This window comes from Castor canadensis, chromosome 1 (assembly GCF_047511655.1).
Source record: "Castor canadensis chromosome 1, mCasCan1.hap1v2, whole genome shotgun sequence".
NCBI classification, from domain to species: domain Eukaryota; kingdom Metazoa; phylum Chordata; class Mammalia; order Rodentia; family Castoridae; genus Castor; species Castor canadensis.
The window spans coordinates 145,227,631-145,255,596 of NC_133386.1; the positions used below are offsets into that span (position 1 = coordinate 145,227,631).

Below are 27,966 nucleotides of genomic sequence, written 5' to 3' on the forward strand. Positions count from 1 at the left end.
TTCAAAGTGTCTGTATATGTAAAATGTGGATGAAACAAAACTTTTGGGACTACTTTTAAAACTAGAGAACAATTGCTTAAAGAACAGTAGGCCCTTAACATATATAGTCATTATTGTGAGCTGAATGAGTAATTTATTTTGAACAAATGTTTTAATTATCCTAAGTGGTAAAATTCAATGCCATAAATTTGCAAATTGAAATCTCCTCAGATCATGGGTTCTCATTTTAGTTGAGAACATTTTGGGATAAATGAATGCCTTCTCATAAACGAAGCTGTACCAAATATGTTTTCCTCTTTCTATAAAAAAGGCCACTAAATAGCAAAAATAAATTAAAAAAAAATTCCATCATGAACAATATAAAACCTTTAGGAAGGAAGTCAGAGTATATTGTACTTTACCGGAAGTGTAAGAATCAAACTCAGTAGGGTTCAAATCTTGATTTGAAAAGGTACCCAGGAAGGCAAGAGGAATGTGAAGAAAGTGTGGGATTATGAGAGTAGAGGAGAGAAAAAATATCAATATGTAAAGCATTGTTAAAATTTATTAAATCCGGAGCTGAGGCAAGAGAATCATGAGTTTGATCACACAATGAGATCCTGTCTCAAAAAAATGCATTATTAAGCTTATGGCACCTTGTAAATTAAGTGCATGCATTAGCTTCTTTAATCCTTGAAAGGTAGGTACTCTTGGAACTCCTGTTTACAGATTAGGAAAATTCCAAGATTTCTTTTGGGTTTTGCAATAGGGTGATAATTAGTATGGGGTATCTCAATGGAATCATGTCAAAATGAGATTGCAGTGGATTGAGGATGTATAATGGAAAGTAAAATATAGAAACCTCTGAAGTTTGACTGTGAAGATGAGTATGTGGAATAAAGGAACCGTTTGTTAAAGACCTTATCAGTTTTGAGCATATTTAAATGCTAATGAAAGACCTAGAAGAGGAGTTGCTGATGCAGATGAGATTAAATTACTGGTGGAGGCATGAATTCTATAGTAAAGGGGAGAGGATTCCTTTGTTACAGGAAAGAAGAGTCCTGTAAGCAGTAATATCAGTAAATTGCTAGGCAGGAAGTTGAAGATACTGTGTTCTATAACTTTTCTTCACTTGTATTCTGTATATTCTAGAGAAATTTCAGTGTTCTTAAGTTTTCAAATTTGTTCCCCTTTTTAAAAAAATTACTTAGAACTTGTTTTGTCATATTTATCTATAATCTAGAATGTTTCTGTAACAGTTTAAAAACTAAAATTGCTAATAACTCATTGGTATCTGTCAGATAAAATCCGGATTAGTATGTAAGTTTTGAGATAATTGACCATCCATTTAAGAGGTTAAATTTTTCCTTTTGTACATTTTTATTTTCACCATGTATCTTTTCCAATATCATTAGCAAGGAGATGGGAGTTGATGTCAAAAATGTAAGAATGCTCTTTCAGATGTCCTTTAAAATTGAACTCACCCACAATAACAGCTGTGGAGGGAGGTGGCAGGAGCTTGTGAACTAACAACAAACCCATTATGCATGGATTTGTGACTAGAAATGACATGAGGAGATGGTAGCATATTCCTATTACTTGCATGTCCATCAAGAATAACAATGCAGGGGTGTAAATATAGGCTAGATACAGGTTAAGTGTTTGTAGGGAAAAGAAGGGATGAGGAAAATAACCAAAACTTAGTGTAAGCCTGTTTTGGGCAGGGTGATGTATGAACCCTTATTTGATATAGTTCTCTGAAATTGACTCTCATATCACCACTTTAAAGAGGAGTAGACTGAGGTTCAGAGAGATGAATTGCCTTTCTTAATATGTATTTATAGCTCGTAAGTGGCAGCACTGGGAATAAGCCCTAGGAGAGTGGAAGAAATACAGGAGTCTATATTAGAGGAATGTTTTATGATAGAAAACCACTACAGAGGATACTAGGTCAGTACCAAGTCTTATATAGTGGGTTTCAACAACTGCTTATTAATCTATATTTCTAGAGCTATTTCATTTCCATAAGTCTCACTCTGTTTTCTTAAATTATTTTTCCCCATGAAGTTTGAATCCTGACTTGTGGACAAGATGGAAGATTCATCATTGTCATTTTCCTTCTTTTCTGATTTTGGGCTGCTATTGTATTTGGAAGAGCTAAATAATGATGAATTAAATAAATTCAAGTTACTCCTAAAGGAAACTGTGGAACCTGGGCACTGCCCAATCCCCTGGACTGCAGTGAAGAAGGCCAAGCGGGAAGAACTGGCCAACTTGATGAACCAATATTATCCAGGAGAGCAGGCCTGGAATGTGACACTCAAGATCTTTGGCAAGATGAACCTGAAGGATCTGTGTGTGAGAGCAAAAGCAGAGATCAAATGTGAGTGAGACTAGGGAAGGAAGTGTTTCTTGGAACCCACTGAATGATTCTGTAAAAAGGACTTAGGGATTAAACCATTCTGAGGGTCACAAACTCTATGGTGGTCTTATACATGGTGAACTTGTTGGATCAATTGAGGAACACTGAAGAAACAGCAGGATTTTGAGGGTTTTAATTCGCCTACCTTGTACCTCTTAAAATGATTTAAGGAATTAATTGATAGGAATTATCCTATGTAATGTGTACCTTTACCTAAACTGCAAATAGTATAGACTAAATCTTGAGGCATCCCTAATGATTTAATATATTTGCTGAAATATGAGTAATTGGGTAAAAATTACTAAAGGACAAAGCCAAGCCAATATTTTTAGTCAATCCTAGGTAAAGATCAGGGAAGCCATGGAAACTGAAATTTTGTGACACGTGTCCCAGAGTTACAGGGTAGGGAATGGCAAGAGTTCTACTCCAGTGTTATTTGTACCACATCACTTCTTTCCTTAACAAAGCTAGTGGAACATAAGGCTCTGTTGGCTCTAGTTTTCTTAAATCTAGATGGTTGTAGAATTGGCCCCCTGAGAAAAATGCTGACTTCTGTTCTGGTCATCACCAAAGCTCTGTTTTCCGTAAATCTCATGATTCTGTTGGAACCTGTTGCAGGGGCAGCCCAGACCATGAAACCAGAGAATGCTAAGGCCATGGAGGTGGAAGCACAAAGAGATCAGGAGGCAGTGATGGGTGAGTAGATGGGCCTTTTGTCAGGATCTGAGCTTTTGAAGCATGATGGGCAATTTAGCTCCCAAGGGATGATTGTTCAACTTAACTTTTTTCTAATACCCCACCTGTCTCCTGAATTATTATTCAGGAGAAGTCAATAAAACTGGCTCTCTATCATCAGTCAGTATCAGGGCCATGTTGACTCAAGGCCTCAAGAAAGCAGTATTTGGAAATGTCCAGTTACAAGTTGAAGTCTGAATAAGGTATATCCTTCCATGTTAATGTTTTGTGGATTAAAACATCCCTGACTTGGCCGGGACCATTTCAGCTTATCACATGTATTTCCCTTCCTTTAGAGATGGTACAGTAATTGAGTTCCAAAGTGGTAGCTACCTAGTGCACATAAAATACCTTTAGAACAGGCCTTCTCAGTCCTAGTTCAATACCATTTCATTTCCCTTACTTTGTTTTGAATCCCTTTTATAAATGGAATATAACGAAAACAAAACTGGTCCAAGTGATGAGTGTTTATTCTTAATCCAGCTATTCTGCTTTCTAAAGGAACACATTATTGAAGAAATAATTGAGAACCTACTTCATTCCAAGCACTAATAAATACAAATCACTTACAGTTTTATGTGACCGTGAATATAACTTCCCACTCTGACCTTACTTTATAATTCACCAGAAGGAAGTTGATTTTTGTGGTATGAGAAAAGACTAAAGTTTTATTATTTCAAACCCAATGTGTAGTTCTCTCACATGCAGAGATTTGCACACAATTAGCTAAATACCTCCATATTATTTGGCAATCTGTGGTAAAGGTAAACTGTACTTAGTATAGAACCTTCGGAAAGCACAAATTAGAAAATATGAACAGTAACTTACTGATTCTCCTCCCTCTGAGCACCAACTGCTACCGTTTCTTCATAGGAGTTGGTTGATAGTGTTCCCTTCCCTTCTACCTGGCTAATCATGGTTTTTAAAAGATTTTTGGCTAATGTGTTTATTAATATCTTTGTTCAACTTCACACAAGTAAAATATGCTTTCAAAAGTATATTTTTAATGGATTCAAGTATTGTAAAACTACCATAAAGTGAGGTTCACACTCTTTCCATTTCCTATCTCCAGTCCTGCAATTTTGAAATAACACACCTGTAAATTGGCACTCAAGAGACTGAAGCAGGCCAATCTGGGCTACACAGCATGACCCTGTCTTGAAGAAAAAAGCAAAACAAAAAAAACAGTACTAACATTTTTGTGCATATCCTATAGGTTTTGAAAAATTTAAAGTTTATTTACCTTTTGTAGGACAGGGTCATAGTGTACATAGTTCTCTGAAGCTTGATTTCCTTTTTAGCTATGTAATTGACTTTTTTTGTATTTATTTGTGGTTTATTTTATTCAAACATTTCATAGTATTCAATTACATGGTTGCACTCTCTTTTTTAACTCAACAAATATATTTGGTATTTCTCGTGCACAAGAAAATGTGCTAGACTCTGAGCATATAATGATGTAATAGTGATATAGGTCTAAGTAAATAATTTCTTTAAAAAGTAAGTAGATAGTAAAGCTTGTGATATATGCTGTGAATGAAAAGTACAGAGTATTGAGAACATATGGGAGGGAGAACTATTCTAGAACTGAGGTTCAGAGAAAACTTCCCTAAGATGGTATCATTTTAAATAGAGACCTGAAGGAGGAATTAGACTTCACCAGATAAAGATAAAACTATATTTGCATTCTACTTGGACACTTGAGTTTTTTCCTCTCTTCATAAATATCTAGGCTTTTCTTCAATATTCATTTCTACTAACTCCATACTTATGTAAAGGAGATTATTTGAATCTGTTGGTTCAAGTATTAGAGTCTTCCCTGGTTAATAACCGTATGTCTATTTTTTATCTGGATGATACTCTATTCTCCATATGTTTTTCTTTGATAGTGGAAAAGTACAAAGAAATTTCTAGAGCAAGTCTAATTTTTATATTCCGTCACAATTTTTTGGCATTAATTCTGGCTGTTTTATTTTAACTGCTTCTAATGCAAGTTTTAAATCTACAGGAATATTCTTATTTGTGCATTCTTCTAAAGGCTAAGCCAACTTTGATTTCAGCCTATATTAAAGCCCTATATTCTTATGATGGAAATGAATAGAATTTGTATTGATTGTGTCTATTTTTCCCCCCTCCTTCATTCTAATTGACTTAGGTGATGGAACAGGATATAGAATGAAAATAAAGGAAAAATTTTGCATCGTGTGGGATAAGAACTCTTTGCTCAGAAAGCCTGCAGATTTCCATCATGGAGTGACTCAGGAAGAGCGAAAACTCTTGGAACATTTGTTTGATGTGGATGTCAAAACTGATAAGCAGCCACGGACAGTGGTGCTTCAGGGAGCTGCTGGAGTTGGGAAAACAACGTTGATGAGAAAGGCAATGTTAGACTGGGCAAAGGGCAGTCTCTATCAGCAGAGGTTTGCCCATGTTTTTTATCTCAATGGGAGAGAAATTAGCCAAATGAAAGAGAGCACCTTTGCCCAGTTAATATCAAAGGACTGGCCTATCACAGAAATTCCCATTGAGCGGATTCTATCCCAGCCAAGTAGTCTCCTTTTTATTATCGATAGTTTTGATGAACTGAACTTTGCCTTCGAGGAACCTGAGTTTGCACTGTGTGATGACTGGACACTGGTACACCCAGTGTCCTTCCTCATGAGTAGTTTGCTGAGGAAGGTGATGCTTCCTGAGTCGTCCTTATTGGTGACAACGAGACTCACAGCTTCTAAGAGACTAAAGCCTTTGTTGAAGAGCCAGCGTTATGTAAAGCTACTAGGAATGTCTGAGGATGCAAGAAGGGAGTATATTTATCAGTTTTTTGAAGACAAATCATGGGCCATGAGAGCACTCAGTTCAATAAGAAACAATGAGATGCTTTTTAGAATGTGCCAAATCCCCCTGGTGTGCTGGATTGTTTGTACTTGTCTGCAGCAGCAAATGGAGAAGGGCAGCAATATCACAATGATCTGCCAAACAACCACATCTCTGTTTACATGCTATATCTCAAACTTATTTTCACGAGTAGATGGATGTTCTTCTAGTCTACCTAACGAAGCCCAGCTGAGGAGCCTATGCCGCTTGGCTGCCAATGGTGTGTGGACCATGACACATGTGCTTTACAAGGACAATCTCAGAAAACATGAGTTAACCAAAATCGATATCTCAACGTTTCTGGACATGAATATTCTTCAAAAGGACACAGAGTATGAAAACTGCTATGTGTTCACCCACCTCCACATTCAGGAATATTTTGCAGCTATGTTTTATATGTTGAAAGTCGATTGGGAAGCCAGAGACCATTCTGTCCAGTCTTTTGAAAGCTTGAAGCTGTTACTTGAAAGCAAAAGTTATCAATACCCCCATTTGACACAGATGAAGTGCTTTTTGTTTGGCCTTTTGAATGAAGATACAGTAAAACAACTGGAGGAAACTTTTAACTATAAAATATCTCCAGAGATAAAATGGGAGTTACTTCAGTGGATGGAAACATTAGGGAACAGTGACTCTGCACCATCACAGCTGGGACTTCTGGACTTGTTTCATTACCTTTATGAGACTCAAGATGAAGCATTTGTAACCCAGGCAATGCAATATTTCCCAAAGGTTGTCATTAATATTTGTGAAGAAATACATTTGCTTGTGTCTTCCTTCTGCCTTAAACACAGCCAATGTTTGAGAACCATGAAACTATCTATTACTGGAGTATTTAAAAAGATGTTCAGTTCCAGCCCCACAGCTAAACCTGGGTAAGTATATCTGGGCAGTTTCCTGGAATTAACTTCTGGGGGAGTAAGGGAAGTAGATTTTATGAGCGGAGAGAGATACTTTGCCAAGGTCCCAGTGTTGGGATATTTGTTGAGTCATCTGTGGCAAGGAGGCCAGGCTTTTAAACCCCTTATTGACTAGTCATGGCTGCTGGTAAGCAATAGGCAAAAAACTTGCCCGAGAAAGCTTTCCTGGCCTAAAGGCAATTCTAGAGGAGGGACTGGGCTGAGAGCTCTCTGCTGTCAAAATTCTCAGCAACTCGAGGGGAATGAATGCTTTAGTCCTTAAGGAAAATTATGGTGCAAAGCATAAACTTGTGTCTATCATAGTAAGTAAATTTTTAAAAACAACCCCCTCCAGAAGAATAAAGGATCAGAAACCTTTTGCTGAAGCTGGTGTACATAGCCAATATATTTGTCTTATCTCCTCCACCCTCTAATCCCACCTTCCCCCCCTCCCCTACTCTGCTGACCTAGCTCAACTTGCCATTGCCTAGACAACTTGCCTAGACAAAGGTGGGCCTTGTTTTGTAGTTTATGAAAGGTCTCAGTTCTTTAATCTTTATCTGGAGACTTGCAGAGGTTAGAAGTCACTACCAGGAAATGTAGAAGAATGAACTTTCTGCATTTTATATAGAATACATATAAAATATATAGAATATGTATGCCGTGTAGTTTATCTCATCCCTTTCATCAAGTTGGCTTTTCTCTGTCCACGTAAATCTGGAGGAAGAATTGAACTATAGAATTCAGTTCCAGATTTAACTAAAATGTGATAAAATTATATAATCAGATACTTCACATATTTTCCAATTTAATTCTGATGGCAACATAACTGTAATATACATACTCCATTTTTAAGATTCTGAAACTAAGATTCAAAAAGATTTACCTAGAAAAATAACTAGATTAAGAAGTTAACATTTACTGAGTGCTTATTACATACCTGACCTGAGTCTTTTGACTCATTTAGACTTTAGCTCTCCTATGAGGTAGATAATTTTTCAGTTTTACTTAAGAAGAACCTGAGTGACCTCATGTAACATCCCTTATTTATGTTGTAGAGTTATCTGTGGCTAGGATTGACTTTGTTGCTAAAATAAAAGTATTTGAGAGCCCAGTGCTTTAAAGGGATATTGTAGGTGACCTTAGTTGTCTTATTCAAAATAATTAGATTGTGAGCTTCTATTTTTGTCTCACTCACCATTTTGTATGTAGGAAATGGGTGAATGTTTGAATGATTCTTTCTTCAAAAATTTAATACTTCAAGTGGTAGGTAGATCACCATTCTGTAGTATCACTAAAGTCATTACAATTTAGTTAAGATATAGGAACCAATATTGAGTAACATGTTATTGTTGCACATATTGAGCAATATGTGCAAGGTAACTTTTGTTTTTACCCCTATTCTTTGAGAGTTGTCTGGCCTGAAGTAGATTTACTGATCTTTTATTTTTTAAATTATATAGGAAAAAGGATGTTTATCACATTACTCATTGTTGGCAAGAACTCTGTACAGTGCTTCATAGAAATGAACACTTGAAAGAACTAGAGCTGTGTCACAGCAACCTTAATGAATTAGCAATGAAGATTTTTCATCAAGAACTAATAAATCCAAAGTGTAAACTACAAAAACTACTGTAAGTCTGGCATTAGAAATTTTAATGGGTTTTTTTTTTTATTGTTATTCCACCTTCCACTCTTACTTGTTAGGGGAAACCATTAGTAAACAGAAAGTCATGAAACACATAAGGACATTTTAGTCAACAAGACTTGATGGTGGTCCCATAAGATTCTGTGCCTAGTGTCCTTATAGCCATTTTTGTGTAAGTAGTCTATCATGTTTACACAATGTTGAAATTGCCTAATGATGCATTGTTCAGAACATATCCCATCATTAAACAAAATACTCATAAGAATGTGAACAGGGAAAACTTCTGAGGATACAGGAGCATAACTAACTTGTTCCGGGAAAGAGTCCATGAGTGCAGTATCTGTTGCTGTAGGTTTTTGAGACTTGGTTATGAATTTTCTGGAGTCAGACGCGCTGCCGTTGCGCCACGAGGTCACGGTTATGAATTTTCTAGATGGTAAACACAGAGCTAAGATACTCTAGGCAAGTCAGAAAAGCACTTTCAAAGACATGTTGTGGAACTTACTATTTTCTTAAACTTTTTCCTATTAAATACTTTATATTCTATAAAATGCATAAATATTAAATGTGACAAGTTTAATGACAAGTGTAAACAACTGGATCAACAACCAAAACAAGACAAAAAGATTTTCATCTCAGAAAGCTTCCTTGTTCATTCTTCTCATGCCACCCAATCCCAGAAGTAATCATTTTCTAATCTCTGCCATCACAGACTCTTTCCAAGAAGAGACTTGGAAATCATTTAGGTTGAATAATACAGTACATATTTTTGTCTGCCTTTTAGTCAACAAAATGTTTAAGTTATCTTTGTTGTGTGTTGTAAGTTTCTTTTTATTGCTGATCAACAGGTCATTGTATGGATATACAATTTTTTCTCTCAATAGATCCCGGGAGGGTTTTCCAATTTTTAACTTTTATGAATAAGGCTATGAACATTAGTCTTTCTGTGATATAATTTTCATCTTTCGTTAATACTTGGCACTGAGATGACTAGTTCATAAATGTATGTCTTAAGAATATGCTAGTTTGGCAAGTGATTGTACCACTTCATAGTTCCACCAAAAAAATATGAATGTCTCAACAACTGCTCATGCTCTATAACATTTACTGTTGTCAGTCTCTTAAAATTTTTATCTTAATTTAATCCTAGATACCCTCACTTTTTAAAGTATACTTGTTTGCATAGCTACTTGTCCTTTTATTGGCTCTCCAAGGAACTGTTTCTACTTCTATGTTCATTATCTATCATGTGCTCAAGGTCTATTTGGTACTTAGGAATATGTATTGAATGCAGAACAAATAATAGTTTCTTGTTTCCATTATCACTGAAAATGTTCTTTTAGGGGGAGACAGGCTTCTCACCAAATACTTTCCTCAGAATCTCAGTGGTTTTATTGAGTTCTGATCATAGATTTCAAATAACTAAGTTGATTCTGGTCTTACAGATAGATGGGATGAGAACATTGGATATATGTTACAATTAAGAGGTTCCTGGAAATTCCTTTTACCTAGCCCTGAGCATCTTCCCCAGGTTGTCCCTTCACTGAATGTCACCAATTCAAATATTACAATCAAGTGCCTTCTTTTGGGTCAAATGGCTTCCACTTTGAGAATACAAGGGTCACTCAGAGGGATGACATCATGGAGACAAGTCTGTCTTTGCCACCTTGCAAGTGAGACTGTGCTTCCAATTTATATTTACAAAGTGCCTTCAGCTGAGGATGGTTAGTGATATAAGTGGGTGAAATTTAATTTTCATGTGGGTACTTGCCTAGGGGAACAAGGACTAGAGGAAGAGAGTGGGTAGTGGGCAGAGAGGGGTGGTGGTATTACAAAGGGAGGTTTTGAACTGTTAATGAGACTGAAAATTTAGGGCCAGCAGAAGCACTATCGAATCAGATATGTCTAATATTGGTGTAATTAGGAGATGAGAAACATTGGAAGATTTATTTCTTACTCTTAGAACTGCCTCTCTGTACCCATCAAAAGTCACAAGATGACAGCATATTTGCAACAATGTATTTTGTTAATGATGCACATCAAATAGTTGAGGTCATCTATGTACTTATTTTGGATTATGTAGAGAACTTAATTATTGTGAATTCATGTTTTAGTTGCAGTATTTGAAATGTTCTTGATCATTTTGATAATCATTCCTAAAAGTTCAGAGGCTCCTCTGTGCATTTCCTGATGTTATCAGCTTTTCCTTTAAGGTCAAAAAGATTGGGAATATGAGTTGTCAGGATATAAATTGAAATCTAAGTTGTAACTTAATTGCATTTTTAAGCAATATCCTGAAACTTGGATTTATAGCATGACCTGGACTATGAGAAAGCCAGAGTCGGATAAGGGTAAGATAAGAGAATATTCACAAACTATCCAAGACTTACATGTGAAAAGACAGGGATGCTATAACCAGAGATAGAGATGATTTTGTAACCCCTCTGAATATTTTTCTTCTGAAGGTTGACATTCGTCTCTTTCCCTGATAATTATCAGGCTGTCTTTAGTTTTTTGCCTCACAACCAGAATCTGATGCATCTTGACCTGAAAGGGAGTTGCATAGGGGATAATGGAGTAAAATCCTTATGTGAAGCCTTGAAACACCCAGAGTGTAAACTGCAGAATCTGAGGTAAGTCTTGAGGTTTTTGTTAGTTTATACTTGCATCTGTCTAATAGACTCTTGTAGCCTAGACTTGTTCATAGAGGTACCTTAAAAATCTACTTTAGAGATAAAATTGGAGGGATCAGTAGTCAGGCTGATATTCCTCCTGATAGAACTTTTCACTCCCCTTATTCCCCACTGAAGACTTTTCATTGTATAATTCTATGTCTTCATCTCCTAAATATGGAAAAAATGAAAGCAGACCAAGAATTTATAAACATTTAACATTTTTCATATTTCAGCATTGGGATGTATTCATTGTATCTTTGAACTCATTGAAAAGAATGCATTTGTAACAGGCAGCGATGCTGGGTCAGGCTCAGTTTTACTTGATTTGTGATGATAAATCCCCCTCAACTTGTAACTGCAATTCAGCAATGAGCCCAGAAGGTTGAGAAAGAACAGTGTGGCAACTGTCAACTGTCAAGGTGCTTGGTTGCTGGCATGTACCATTGATCTCGGTGGTGATCTTCTAGTTGATTTTCCTTATGAATGTGAGGATTCGTAGTCATTTGGTCACCACAGTGTCTGATAGCTTTGTTAAAGATCCTTTTTTTCCAATAAAAGTCAGTTAAATCAGTTTGACAAAACAGAAAAAAGTCATTACAGAAGGTTTTATCTTAGAAGTTTGGTAATTCCTGAACTCAGTTCAGGGAGTCAAAACTGAACCTTGATGCATAAACAGCCAAGGTAGGTCTTATTTGTGGGAAGCAAAGTGTAATGCAGGCACTGGAGAAATAAGTGACTAGGCTTAAATGAGTATCATTTAAAGGTATAAACTCTTAACTTTTCTTTGAGACAGTCTCACTATGTAGCCCAGGCTGGCCTTGAACTCTCAGTTCTCCTGCCTTAGCATCCCGAGGGCTGGGATTATAGGTTCGTGCTACCATGCCTGCTCTAAACTCTAAGTTTTAAAACAGAAATAACGGAATGTAAGACTATGTACTGATTTTTGCTATCTTAATTTGACTAGCATGAAGAACAAATTGTAATTTTTTTTCTTTCCCTTTTTATTTCTTCTCTCCTCTCTCCTTCTCTCTCCTTCTCTCTCCTTCTCTCTCCTCTCCCTCTCTGTCCTGCTGTTTCCCTCCTCTCCCTCTCTGTCCCTCTGTCTGTCTCCTCTCTCCCTCTCTGTCCTCCTGTCTGTCTCCTCTCTCTCTTTCTCTCGCGCTCTCTTTCTCTCGTGCTCTCTTTCTCTCACGCTCTCCTCTTTCTCTTGCGCTCTCTCCCTCCCCCTCATCCTCTTTCTCTCCCTTGTCCTCTCTCCTCCCCTCCCCCCTGCCTCCCCCTCCCTCTCTCCTCTTCACTCCCCTCTTAATTAACAGTACCATGATTTAAACTCAGCCTTGCACTTGCAAGGCAGGTACTCTACAACTTGAGTCACAACCCTAGCCCTTTTTTTACTTTAGTGATTTTTTTTTTATAGGATCTTGTGTTTTTGTTTCATTGTCCCTCCCACACACCCCCAGGGCAAGCCTCAGGATCTTGATCTACTGTAGTTGGGATTACAGAATTGCAGCACCACACCCAACTTAACGTGTGTGTGTGTGTGTGGGGGGGAAGGGTTTTTTTTTTTTTTTTTTTTTTTAAATGGTATTGGAGTTTAAACTGTTGGGCTTGCAAGAGAGGCCTGGCCTGCAGCAACTTTCTGCTTTGTTTTTCAGGGAGGGTCTGAGACCTACTCAAGTCATAGAGTGCTTGCCTAGCACCACAAAAAAATTTTAAAAATACTTAGGCATATTAACCCCCAGAAGACCCTAAACATAAGCTATGAGTGAATCTATTTCCCTGTTTTTCTGGTTCATATTTAGTGATCAGTTTGGAGTCCAAATCCTCAACTCCCAGCTTTCCTTTTGATTGACTTCTCATTTATATTAAGATATAAGATATAATACATTAAAACTCTAGGAAAACAGGAAACAGAATATCTTACTCTGTTTTCCGTTCCTAATAATTACAGACAGGGTTAATTTTGGAGAGGTTGTGATAGGTACTGGTGGCTTATGTCTGTAAACCTAGCTACTCAGGAGGCAGAGGTCAGGAGGATTGTGGTTCAAGGCCAGTCTGGCGAAATAGTGCACGAGATCATATCTCAAATACCCAACACAAAAGAGGGCTGGTGAGTGTTTTAAGTGGTAGGTAGAGCACCTGCCTAGCAAGTGTGAGGCCCTGAGTTCAAACCTCAGCACTATCAAAAAAAATTTGTTTTGTCTCATGCCTCTGGAGGGGCAAGGTTGTGGGGCTGTATCTGGTAACATCCTTCCTGCTAAGAGTTCCCAGGTAGTACACAGCCACTACCTGGCAAGAAATAGGGCACATGTGTGTATACCTTCAGGTCAGTCACGAATATTCACCTACCTTAATGACCTTATCTAATCCTAGTCACCTCCCGAAGAGCTCACTTCTAAACACACAGTCAGATTAAGTTTCCATACTCTTAATACCTCACAATGGCAACAAAACTCCAACATAAGTTTTGGAGGAGAGAAACCATATCCAAACCATAGCACAGAGATATTTTTTATTACCTTATGCATATGAGAATGCCAATTATCTTTTTTTCTGATTTCTCAAAATATTTTCACTATTCCTTAAATTTAGGAATTGAATTTATTTGGATGTTATAAGAATGATACATTATTAAATGACAATAAAAATTCCAAACTTAGTAGTTAAGGCTTTACAATACATAGCAGTAATTTCTTTTTTTTTTTTTTTCATTTTTCTTTTATTATTCATATGTGCATACAAGGCTTGGTTCATTTCTCCCCCCTGCCCCCATCCCCTCCCTTACCACCCACTCCGCCCCCTCCCTCTCCCCTCTACCCCCTCAATACCCAGCAGAAACTATTTTGCCCTTATTTCTAATTTTGTTGTAGAGAGAGTATAAGCAATAATAGGAAGGAACAAGGGGTTTTGCTGGTTGAGATAAGGATAGCTATAAAGGGCATTGACTCACATTGATTTCCTGTGCGTGGGTGTTACCTTCTAGGTTAATTCTTTTTGATCTAACCTTTTCTCTAGTACCTGTTCCCCTTTTCCTATTGGTCTCAGTTGCTTTAAGGTATCTGCTTTAGTTTCTCTGCGTTAAGGGCAACAAATGCTAGCTAGTTTTTTAGGTGTCTTACCTATCCTCACCCCTCCCTTGTGCATAGCAGTAATTTCTAAAGTACAGTTGGAAGATTTCTTTGTTATAATGAAAGTAAAACAATCTGGTTTTCTTTCCAGCTGCAAAAGAGAGAACATTTTACACTTGAGGCCTATATTTCAATCATGTTGATTTAGGGTGCTCTGTAGCTGAAATTCCTTAATGCTAAGTAAAAGAATCTTGAGAAACACAATATGAAAAGGATAAGAGCAAAATAGATTATGAACAAATGGGTTATAGTTAAAAACACTTTTAAAGTTTTTGGTACCATTTGTATTTTCTCCTTTATAACGAGATATATCTTATTTCATGCATAGGTATGTCCAGAAATTTGCAATAAATGCCTGTTTTAACTGGTGATTATAATAGGTTCCCCCAAATGCTTGGATTATCAAATCAAAAGGTTTCGACAATTAACCTTATATAAGGCAATACATTTAGCCTACTTCTATCATAAAGTTCCAAGAATATTAACTTAATCTGGAATTATAGGGATTAGATATTTTATAATTTTGGACACTTGGAAAATTTTAATCATGGCAACATGAATACAGTCACTTAGCCTTATTTCTACATACTTAATTTTTGTCAATATATAATACCTGGTTTTTGTTTTCTTAACCTTACTATTGCATAAAATCTTAAGATCTTAATTTTGGTTCATTGCATTCTAGGCTGATGCAACTTTAAACTAATGTTTTCATGAAATGTATGTGAATTGTATCATTTATGACTCTATGACCTTTAGTTGCCTTCACGGATGTCCTTCTGTCTTCCTCCTTTCTCCACTTCAGGGATTTAAAAATGCTTTCACATGTGTTTTCTTAGGGAATTGGGAGATAAGAATGGTAGAGACAAGCTTCTGCTCTTCCCCTACTTAACTCTCAGAGCCTTAAGCATTTATTAAATAACTTGTTGTATGTAGGGAAGCTGGGTTTTTAGGCAAGGTCTCAAAAACTGAGAGATCCCCACAATTTGGATGAATGGAGGTTATCCTTTTCTGGGGTATGTCATTCCTGTTTTTCTGTATTTTCCAGGTTGGAATCCTGTGACCTAACTGCAGTTTGTTGTCTAAATATATCTAAGGCTCTCATCAAAAGCCAGAGCTTGGTATTTTTGAATCTATCGACCAATAATCTTTTGGATGATGGAGTGAAGTTGTTGTGTGAGGCCTTAGGCCATCCAAAGTGTTGCCTAGAGAGAATGTCGTGAGTCAATTTGTTTATAAATTGATTTGAATGGGGAAAAATGTTTGGGTCTTGACAATAACAGGCTCATTTTTCAGTCCTAGATGAATTCTGCATGTATCCTCCATTTGTTCCTCTACCTTTTTTTTTTTTTTTTTTCATTTGGTACTGGGAATTAAACCCAGGACCTTAAACATGCTAAACACACCCTACCACTCTATCACTGGGTTGTACTCCCAACTGTACCTTCCTCTTATACTCTTAAACACTACTTATTGACCTTATTTTCATTCTTTTCTAGGCTTCTATGTTTATTTCATCCTATCCTATACACAGCTGCAATGGAATTCACAATTTAAGTAGGTTTGAGGTTTGTTTTACAGCAGAGGTATAGGAGTTGTAAGCATCAGCTAATTTCCTTGTGAAGAAGAGGGGCATGAACTTTGGGAATTGATGAATCCCTTTCCATCTGTGTTTCTCCTTCAGCTTAGAAAGCTGTGGCCTCACAGAAGCTGCTTGTGAGGATCTTTCTGTGGCTCTCATCAGCAATGAGAGGCTGACACATTTATGCTTGGCAGACAATGTCTTGGGAGATGGTGGAATAAAACTTATAAGTGATGCCTTGAAACATCCACAGTGTACTGTACAGAGCCTTGTGTAAGTGTTTTCATCTTTCCAATATAATGCATATTTTAAAATATATTTAAAGTGATGCTATAGTTCACATGTACCTCCCAGGGTTCATGTGTTGGAATCCTAATCTACAAAGCAGCAGTGTTGAGAGGTGAGACCTTTAAGAGGTGATAAGGTTATGAGTCAATGAATTACTGCCATCCTCAGGAGTAGGTTATCACAGTAGTGACTTCCTAATAAAAGAATGAGTTCAACCCTTTCCCCTTCTCTCTTGTACACACTTGCCCTTCTGCTTCTTACTGTGGAATAATGTAGCAAAAAGGCCCTCAGCAGGCCCAGCACCTCAACCTTGGACTTCAGAACTGTAAGAAATACATTAGTTTTTTTAAAAATAAATTTCAGTCTTATTCTGCTCCAGCAACACCAAAAAGACTAAGGTAGACTGAGACCTATTTGGAACAAATTCTGTCTCTTGATTTTTCCCTACAATGACCATCAATGGTAATAGTATTAATAACTCCCATTCATTGTGTCACCCTATTTTGGACCCTGTGCTAAATTGGTTTAATCTACATAATAGTATGGTACCAAATTGGCTACCTGTGTTCTTGGTGCCTCACTGCACAGGTCAGGAACATGAGGCTTAGAAAGAAAATGCAGCATCTTGTCTAAGGTCTCACAAGAAAATGAATTGAGAACTAAAGTCTTCCAGCTATCCAACTGTATAGTCTGATATACAAATACCATTAAACAGAAATAAAACATTCCATTGTATGGCTAGATCACAGTGTGATCTTTGTTCATTTTTGCTAGATAATTTCCTAGATGTAAAACTCATAAGTTAGTGTTTTTATCAAATATGGTTAAATTGCCTTCCAGATAGCTTATCTCTTCCCTGCAGCAGTCTAAGGACTTGCATTTTATCCCACTGGATAAAGAGTTGAGAAATATTAAATAATCAGTATTAAATAGCTGAAAAATAAGTTTTAAAGTAACTGAATGTTGAGCATCTTTTCAAATGTTTTTGTCTTTTTATATTTTAGGAATTACTTCTTCATAGGCTGTTTCTGGATATTTTCTGTTCTGTGTGATTAATATAGCACATTATTTTTATATATTACAAATTATTTTCCTAGCATGTTTTATTTCCAACTTCCTTTATGCTTATTTTCAGAATATAGAATTTTAAACTTTATGTGAAGTCTAATCATGCTTCATGTCTTCTAGAAGTTTTATCATAACTGGAAATGCCTGCCTTTCAAAAAAAGCCCACTGAAATCATCTCTCATAATCCTTATAGTTTAATTTTTTTCTCCTTTTATTTTATCGTTTTTACACTTACTTACATGTGTATAGCTTGTTTATGCCACCTCCCCCTATAGTTTAATTTTTAACATTTACATGTTAAATTACTCCAAATTTTACCATAAGGGTTATACTGTTTCCCCCCATGTATGATGTCTGTTGTACAAAAATCATTAATGGCACAATATCTTTTCCTTACTAATAGAAAATACCACTTATCTTACTACTCCTAATCCCTCTGCCTGCTCCTCTATTCCACGTAGCTACTTATGCAGCAGAGTACTGTATGTACAATGTAAAGAGGTTAACATTTGATTTATAGTAAGACAAACTATAAAGAATGTGAATCCAGTTTGGAATCAATTAGATATAGTCCTAAGTGTTCCATATCAAATGGGCTGGCAATGAGGGTGTCTGATATGATATAGAGTATTGTGAAGTAGATGGGGATCATAATATGAAACCTTTTCAAAGACATACATCTCAGGGCAGTAGAGCAATGGTTCCATCTTCCCTCCTATTGTCTTTCCTGTAGGCTGAGGAGTTGCCATTTCACTTCAGTTAGCAGTGAATATCTTGCAACTTCTCTTCTACACAACAAGAGCCTGACACATTTGGATCTGGGATCAAACTGGCTTCAAGATGATGGAGCACGTCGTCTTTGTGACGTTTTTCGACAAACAAGCTGTAGTCTTCAGGATTTGGAGTAGGTTTTCTGTAATTTGACTTTGGATAATTTTTATTTGTAGACTATCTGTGATGAAAGACAAAGTATGAAAAAGGCTGAGACATAAGTATCAGAGAAAGAATATAGAGCAGATTCTGTCATTCTGTCTGAGAATGGGGAACTATGTCAGATTAAAAGAATTCTCTAGTAATTATAATTAGTTTCCCTCAGTTAGGGGTATTCAGTGGCATCAGGCTGAACAAAAGCCATTTTTCTTTTCCTTGGTCGTGCCCTAGTGAGTCTGTTTGTCCTCTACTTTATATTCGCAAAGCTGAAATTGCTCTACTAGTTTTTATTTCAAGTTTATATTTAATCTAGGTTTCTAATTAGGTCAATGTTCAAAGAAACTGGGAAGGGGACTTAAAAATATATCCTATAGTTTACTTTTACAAGAAATGGTTTTTATTCCTATGTTCTTTGTCAGTGAGTACACATACATATGCATGCCCTGTGTATGTCATTGTGACTGTCGTGTAGGCATGACTGCAATTTCCTTTCTCTTGATATATCATTTCAGAAATACATTTGAATACTTAAATCATCTTGTATGAACTTAGGATATTAGTATTTAAGTATTGTGGCTAGAGTGGAGCAAGTTAGAGGTGCCGCTTAGCAGCCTTAGGTCACTTTCCCACTAGTGCTTCCCGTGGGACTGGTATGAGTAAGTCATTAAGGTAGACCCAGTATTTATTCTTTAGAAGTATTAATTCCAGCACTTAGTATACCAAAAAGTGATTGTTTTCACTGCACTGGATCATGATAACTACTGTAGTTTAGATACAGAATGTGCCACCAAGGCTCATGTGTTGATAACTTAGTTCTAGTTAGTAGTGCTGTAGGGAGGTGATGGAAACATTAGAAGGTGAGGAAATAGATTACTGGAGGTATCCCTTTGAAGAGTGTATTTTGTTCACTGCCCCTTTCTCACTTTTTCTGCTTCCTGGCTGCTATGAAGTAGCAAGCAGTTTTTCTGTTCCACACCCATCCACCATGATGTCCTGCCTCACTTCAGGCCCAGAAACAGTGGAACCAAGTGATCATGTGCTGAACATCTGAAACCATGAGCCAAAATAAACATTTCCTCCTTTTCAAGTTGCTTATCAAAGGTATTTTTCAGAGCAAGGAAACAATAACCAGACTTCCAAATGAGTTTAATAGTTTATTGTGACATCTGTAAACACTAAAGGTCACTGAATTCTTCAGTACAATATGCACTTGCATGTCCTTCAGGAAAATGTATATGATATAGGTTACTAGATGATTCTTTGAAATCCTTGATCATTATTCAACCAGAATGTAAAGTTGTACTTAATGGAAACTATTATTAAATCTAATGCCTCCATTTCCACTACAGAAATCTAATTTCTAAATGCCCTATGTGCTCAAGATTTTTGCTCTGCCAGCCTTTTCACTGATAAACATAGATAGGTTTGTGCTTTTAGCTACCTTCATAGTCTCTAAGCAGTCCATGCTAGTAGAACAAATAGGAGCTAGAGACTGAGTGACTAAAGGTCATTGAGAGATGCTTTCATCCTCAAGTATCAAAATGCTGATGACAGAAAAATAAATATAAAGCCAATTATATATTCCATATATTGGTATGGTATGGCAAAAGCCTTATAGAGCAAGGAGTAGGACTTCACAGTAGAGACAGTGACTTGAGGCTTGAAAGATAGAGAATTTTGCCTCATGGGAATACAATAGGCACAATGAAAGAAGATTAAAAGGGAATAGCAACAGATGTGGTAGAGTTGGAGAAAAATGCATATATAAGGTTAGAAAATAGGGTGGAGGAAAAGCATGGAGGCAGGTTATGAATTCTCTTGAATGCCACACAAAGGAGCTGGAAGAATATCTTTCTATGTGTACCTTGTTTGAAGATAACTCTTTGAGATGGAATCCTAGAAAGGTTTGTATTGCAAAAGTATATTAAAATAGAAATCATAGAGACCTGAAAAAGCTTATATTCAGTTTTTAAAGTATTGTTAGAATGTATTTATACACCTGACTTTGAAAGTTTTATAGGTAACAGCTTATTTGTTGGGGGGAAAAAAAGTTTTAACCACTGGTTTCTTCTGCTGATTAAGAAATTCCATCTGTTTCTGCCAGTAATTAGACTTTCCCATGTGCATCCTATGGTAGATAGAAAAGAGATTCAAAATGCCTGGTCAACTCTTGTGAGGCTTAGTTTGTTTCTTCCTACAACTGCAGGGCTGACTTCTCTTTTGTATTTCTTACAGATTGATGGGCTGTGTTCTCACTAGTGCATGTTGTCTGGATCTGGCTTCTGCTATTTTGAACAACCCAAACCTGCAGAGCCTAGACCTTGGGAACAACAACATACAGGATGAAGGAGTACAAATTCTGTGTAATGCTTTGAGACATCCAAACTGTAGCATCCAGAGGCTTGGGTGAGATCAATTTTCCATTATGAAAATGATAGCTAATTTGATGCTAGTATAGATGGAAGTTTTGTATATGTTAAGAGAACAAAAAAAATGGGCTAGACTGTAAGTTCCTCTGGGAAATAAGAATCTGAATTTCAAATATACAGATCAATATATTGCATGTTCTTTAGTATGGAAGCCATATTTCTTAGTCCTCTTAGTGCCTTGGACAGAACTATATCAAGTTGATCATTTGGGTCTTCCCTGTCCTATCATCTTTCAGATATTCTATTCTTGATTTTTTTCTTATTGAAGACTTTACTAATCACCCTTATCTGTAAAATACTGTATCATCTGTCTAGGAGATTCTGGGTACTTCATAAGTTCAACTTTATTTTGAGTTTTACTTAATCTTAAACTGATTATGGCTAGTACATTTTCACCTATCCAATATGAATTAATCGCTTCTGAGTCAATTGTGCTTTATGTGTTGGAAACCTAGATTCAATGATATATTTCAGACTTTAGGTATTTGGTCTCCCAGAGAAATCGTCCCTGACTCTTATAAGAAAGTGCTGCTGTTCTGTTTCCACTGACTATATATTTTTATTACATATTCTTATTTCATAACTGTTATAACCTAGTAACTTCACCTGTTACTGTTTCATGAATGCTGACAGGAAATGCAAGACTCCTATCAGACAAAGGATTTTATTACTTATAACTTAGCAAAAACATGAGCATTAGTATGTTTGTGTTATCCCTCTTTGTCCCCAAGTCTCACAGGACTGTCATGGAGAGTCTGGATGGATACCTGCATGTGCCATTGTATATTAAGCAATAAGTCTGCTCATTGTCCCACAGGGAGATGTTACTTTTTTCCTAAAGGTAGCTCCTTACAAACACAACTCTAGGGGATTGCCCCAAGAAAAAAGTTGTCAGAGCCTTGCATTTTTGTTAGTAAAATGTAAGGCAGTAAAAGACCCATGAAAGAATATTTCCTAACAACATTCACCTTTTGTTTCTACGTAGTACAGTCTCAACTTCTGGTGAATTTTCATGTGAATATGTCACTCTGTTGGCCACTCTTTGAGAAACTGGTACAAAATCTGTTCAATTAATGGCATATGTTTCTGAATTATGGTGATGTTTAATAAGACTCTAAGCACAGGATGAGGCAAACTTGTAGTATTGACTTCAACCATGCCTTTAGGGTTCTGGACTGTGTCAGCTGAGTCTCGAGAAAGACTTATATGTCTCTTATCCATTACAAGCCATATAAGGGAATTAAGAATGGCCTTACCTTTGGTGTCAGTGACAATAAATGGGAGACAAAAGATTGTTCAACAGCCACTGACATTCCCAAAAAAGAGACATTCAGTGATCACTGTTCAACCATACAAACATGTAACCCAAAGAAGCCACCATTATACTGATTTGGTTAAGCCCAGTGGGCAGTCATGCTGGTAGGTACAGCCTCATTGGGTATACATGGTATAACCCAAGACTGTTCAGGCATCAGGACAAGCTTATAATTTTGATTCATTGATATGAAGTGCATGTTGTACATACATGATTGAGGGTACTCATGGAGGTTCCCATTATGGGCTTTGAGGCACAGGAGACTAGTTCAGTATCTGCTGTGTTCACATGAGAATGTTTACATTGAATGTGAATGGACATGACAAACCAGGGATCAGATTGCTAGCCACAGCTGCTGTTCGACTTACAGACCACATAGTTTTGCCAGTCTGCAATATACTAGGAGGGTTCTAGGGGAGAATATGACAGCATTATTTTCCCAACTCTGACCTCCCAGATTAATTCTAAGGTGTTCCTTCCCCAAGTACTATTGTTGCTCTTCCCTGAAGTCCCATCCCAGTGGCTGTCTTTACTTACCGTCCAGTCATCTGAACCTGCACCAACTCAGCCCAGTGGGTAGTAGACAAAATGTCTTTACAATAGACTCTGTCTCCCACACACTGTATTTCATATTCTACTTCTTATATCTAAAATATCAAAGACAAGTTATGAAGCTTTGGAGTTTTTAATCTTTTAAAAATATGATTGGAGGTAAAGTCTGTTTTAATATTTTTCCTATAGACTCAATTTTTCCAGCAAAATTTACTGAATTTTTTTCTCTTCTTACTGCTTGGCAGGGATACCTTTCTTATTAGTCATGTTTTTCACAGGAAGATGAATCAGCTACTAGGTTTTCTATTCTTTTCTATTAGCCTATTGTGATTCTCCAGTCCCCATAATGCACTGTCTTCATTCACATAGCTCTGTAATAAGCCCTGACATCTATATTATGCTTCAATATAATTTTGGCTTTTTTTCCCCTTTACATTTCCAAAATTTTAAAAGTCAGATTATCAAGTTATACATGTACCTGCCCCATTCTACCTATTGGCATCTTGACTGAAATTACATTAAATCTATCAGTGAATCTCTTGCTTGACCTTATATTTTGTTGTTTATTTTGAAGTCCTTGCTACATTTTAATATTTTCATGTCTATTTTTTTGAGACAAGGTTTCATTGTGTAGTCTAGGCTGATCTTGATCCACCTGCCTTAGCCTCCCAAGTGCTAGGATTATAAGAATGTAACCCATGCCCAGCATGGGTTATACAGAAACACAGTTGGGTTTTGTACATTGATTTCATATCCAGTACCCTGTCAGTTCTCTTGTTGACTTTAAATAGTGATAGATTCTTCCAGATCTTCTAGGTATGCAGTCATTTGGGAATTATAGTTGGTTTTTCCTTTTCTGTCTTTATGGATTTTTTTCTTTTTATTGACTTAGTATCTGTTAATGTATGTGAAATTAATATGTTGGGGATAGTGAGCTTCTGTTCCCACTGTCTAAAACAATATTTCAATAGTTCACATGTTTATCAATATAAGGAAATTCCCTCCTATATCTAACTTTGGAAGTTTTTCTTTTAAAATCAAAGATGTTGAGCATAAGAAATTTGCCATATTTGGTGAATTATGTTGATTTATTAAATAACTTACGTTTTTTGGCTAAAACCTACTTGCTCATGATATCTCTTAGGTACATGGTGTGATTCATTTTGTTAATATGATTGTTTAAACATGTTTGCTCATAATAGATACTAGGTTATCATTTTTTTTGTGTAGTCCTCAGAAGCTTTTGTATCTAAAATACAGTAATCTCATAAAATGAGTTCAGGAACCATTCCTTCTTCAGTATCCTGGGAGAAATTTGTAAGGCTATAATTATTCCTTCAATTTTGCAAAAATTTCTGCTGAAGCTCTTTAGTTTTCTTTGTGTGTAGGTTATTTTGACTTCCAATTCAATTTTTTATTTTAATTTTATTTTATCATTTTTATTTACTTACATGTATATACATTATTTGGGCCACCTACCCCCCTCACCCCTGATTCAATTTTTAAAGTAATCATATGCTCAGATTTTATTTAGTGCTTTTTGGTAAGTTACATTTTAGATTCATTTTATCTAAACTATACAATTTATTGGAAAGTTTGTAATATTTTTATTTGCTTAATTGCTAAATCATCTATAGCATCACTTTTCTCAGTCCTAATATTGGCAATTTGAGCCTTTTTATACTTTATTTTTTCCAAGGAATATAACACTGATGCCTTTATATGTATACTTTCTATTTCATTAATTTAAAAATATTTCTTGTATTTTACATTTATCATTCTTTTTCTAAGTTTTTCTGTTGGATGCTTAGATAATACATTTTTCCTTTTTTGTTTTCCAAGACAGGCATTTAAGGTTATGATGTCTCTTCAAGTCAATTAATTTCATCCTACAAGTCTTTATATGTACTGTGTTTTTAATCTAAAAAATTATACATCTCTTACATCTTTTCTTCAGCACATGGGTTATTTAAAAATGTGCACCTAAATTAAGTTTTTTAAAATTGTGCTGGGTGGAGGTACACTCTGGCATTTATAAAAGTTCTTACAATATATCAAATATATCATACTGTTTTTTGTATTTAATTTATAGCATTGTGGTTTCAGAACATACTGTGTGTGATTGTAATTTTTTGAAATTTGTTGGCATTTGCTTTGTGGCTATGTAGTCAGTTTTTATATGTTCATAGTGCACTGGAAAAGAATATAAACCCAGGTAATGGTGGCTCACACCTGTAATCCTAGCTACTTTGGAGTCTGAGATTGGGAAGATCCTGGTTCCAGGCCAGGAGCAGGCAAAAAAGTTCTTGAGACTCCATCTCTGCCTGGGGTGGCAGGATCTTGTCATCGCAGCAACTGTGGGAAGCATAAAATAGGAAAATTGTGTCCTAGGCAAAAAAAAGAGACCCTATCTCCAAAATAACCAGAGTGAAAAGGGCCAGAGGTATGGTGCTCAAGTGGTAGGCACCCCTGAGTACAAATCCAGTCCTGCCAAGAAAAATATGAAAAGCTGTTGGTTGCAAGATGTACTATGGTTTGGATATTATTTGAATGTGTCCCTCAGAGGTTCATGTGCTGGAAGCTTGGTTCCCACTGTGGCAGGGTCGAGGGAGTTGAACTTCCAAGAGGTAGGATCTAGTAGGAGGTAATTATGTCATTGGGCACATCATCCTTAGAAGAAATTAATGTAGTTCTTCATAGATCTTGGTTCCCTCAAATGGGTTATAAAAATATCAAGTCTGACCTCTGAGTATTTCCTCTGGCTTCCTTATGTGATTTCTTCCTCTTGGTATTCCTACCAGTATGCATCTGCCATGTTGTGATATAGCAGAAAGCCTTCATCAGGTCATGTGCTCATGGACCTCCAAACTATGAGCTTAATAAACCTCTTTTCTTTGTTACCCAGCATTGGGCATTCTTTTATAGCAACACAAAACAGATTAACATACTGTTTTCTATATCAGTTAATTAAGATTCTAAATTCTGTTGGCCAAGCTACAATTTTAGTGCTTTTTTGCCATATAATTCAGTTTATTATGTTGGCTATTATGTTAATATCTCTATTATAGTACTAGATTAGTGTCTTTCACTTTAGTTCTGTTAGTTTTTGCTTTCCAGATTTTGGAATGTTATTAGTGACTGCAAACTTAAAGTGATTATGTTTCCTGATGAATTTTCTTTCTTACAATGCTTTTGCCCTAAGGTATATTTTGATATTTATGTGCCTAGTGTCAAAATTTGCCCGACTAGCTCTCCTACCTACATTGTGAGTTCCATGTGGACAGCAACTTTTTAAAGTTTTATATACTCAGCACCTATATATGCATTCAATTATTCAGTGGCTAGTTAAACAAAACGTGAGAATTAAACTCAAATTACTAGGCTGGGGGAATATCAGGTACTGAGATTAAGTTTATATTTCCAGTATTATAGTATGATTGGCTCTTGACTGATTGCTTGGTTAAGTGGTTAATTTATCTCCATTGGCCATTCTTCTTTCCACCTACAGGCAACTGACTTTAATGAGTTTAAAATATGCCATAGAATTTTGACTATCCTTATAAAGTTTGTTTTTATTAGCATACCTGGCACCATGCCAAGAGACCTCATTATATTCCTTGCTTTTTAAATACTCAGTACCAACTTTCTAAAATCTACTTATGATGATATATTTTTAGTGCTCTTTGATTCAGCAATTCAACTGCTTCATATTATTTGATAGTACACTTGTGGTTATTACCTGGATTGTAGCTATGAACTTGTAATCCATCATTCAGGAAGTGATATGTTCACCTAGAAACACATAATTTCATTCTGGCCAATTTAGGTATCTAAATATCTACAGTCTGTCAGTTTACTCTGTGTTCATTCAAGTTTCTGGAGTTATCCTCCACTCCTGGCTCACAGATTTCTTATGTGCTTGCTTTGTGCAATAGGATAGTTATTTTCATCTTGTGTCTCTCCTCTGTACAGGTTGGAATACTGTGGTTTGACGTCTCTCTCTTGTGAGGATCTTTCCTCTTCTCTTCTCAGCAACCAAAGACTGATAAAAATGAACCTGACACAGAATAACGTGGGGTCTAAAGGAATCAGGAGGTTATGTGAAGTCTTAAGGTCTCCAGAATGTAAACTACAAGTTCTAGGGTAAGTCATCAATGGCTTCTCTGGAAGAGTATTTTCTATAATAACAGAGTTAGGGACCCACTCATTTATTTACAGGCCTCAGAATCAACCTGATTGTGAATCTTTGGATAGCCCAGAACACTGAATTTTGAAGGACAATATGGAATAGTGCTTAAGAGTTAAGCACTCTGGAGCCAGACTACCCAAAATCTGGCCCTGCCTCTTATTAGGCTAGAGGGGAATGGATTAAGGAAAATCTCTGGGTTTTGGTTTCCTTATCTGTAAATGGATGAAATGATAGCTGTCTTACAGTGTTAGTGTGAGGATTGCTAAGTACTTGTAACAGTGTCTGGCATAAGTGTATTAGAATTATTTTTGCTTTGATAGAAAAGGGCTCTTGGAGGAACTTTAATTTTAATCTACTTCTTTCTCTTCTATATTCCATTCTCCTTTGTATCTCCTTTACTGTCTCTCTGTTACCATTCCTACTCACTATTCATGTTAAATTGACTACTTTAACAGGTTTTTTTTTTTTTTTCATTGTTTCACTATATTTAAAAGAGAAAGTAGAAGGCTAGGGGGAAATAGTTCAGGAACAAAGAGGTTCTTTTGTTTTCTCAGGTTGCACAAAGAGTCATTTGACAAGGAAGCCCAGAAGCTGCTGGAAGCTGTGGAAGTTAGCAACCCACACTTAGTCATTAAGCCATTTAATAGTGATCACAATAATGAAGATGCGTCCTGGTGGCGGTATTTCTGATTGAAAAAACCTGATACTCCTCTAAAAAATAAAGTCAGTAAAACCTCAGCATGAAAAGGTCTTGGGTTTTTGGCTTACTCTATACCCAGAGATACTGCACTTAACATCTTTAGGTATAGTTTAGTTTATAAAAACACCCATTTTACTTAACACATGGGGTGAGAGAATAAAATAAAATGAAAACCACAAAGCTCTTTGAGAAGTGTAAGGTGTTTTTAATTTGATACAGAGCTTAAGAACTCATATAGGAGAAGCCCAAAAATGAAACTTGAGAATGGGACCTGAGAAGATCCAAGTGCCTTGTTTTCCTTCCCAATCCCAGGGCCATAGCTTAATTAACAAGCCTTGCTCTAGCACATTGGTGAAAACAATCTAGGCTAGTCCATATTCAAGGGAGGTTAATCCTTGATGGGAATAGTTTTTAAAAAATTGTGGCTTTCCTTACTGTACCCCAAATTCTATCAATTTTCTTTTCTCTCTCTTTTAGCTGGTTAAAGGGAAAAGCAAACTCCTCTTAGAGTCAACACTCACTCTCCTGGTCACCAAAATGTAGATCATTCTCA

The 27,966-nt window shown here is 36.4% G+C and overlaps 1 protein-coding gene across 1 annotated transcript; it reads left to right on the forward strand.

Annotated features, from left to right (window-relative positions):
* The first annotated feature begins 1,970 nt into the window (after window positions 1–1,970).
* On the forward strand, window positions 1,971–27,451 carry Nlrp14 (NLR family pyrin domain containing 14). The gene is made up of 11 exons (XM_074066989.1): window positions 1,971–2,362; window positions 3,020–3,097; window positions 5,292–6,885; window positions 8,373–8,543; window positions 11,023–11,190; window positions 15,409–15,579; window positions 16,045–16,215; window positions 18,032–18,202; window positions 20,464–20,634; window positions 26,497–26,667; window positions 27,268–27,451. Exons 1-11 carry the CDS (start codon window positions 2,071–2,073, stop codon window positions 27,401–27,403), a joined length of 3,294 nt encoding a protein of 1,097 aa, XP_073923090.1. The 5' UTR covers window positions 1,971–2,070; the 3' UTR covers window positions 27,404–27,451.
* Window positions 27,452–27,966: the final 515 nt, after the last annotated feature.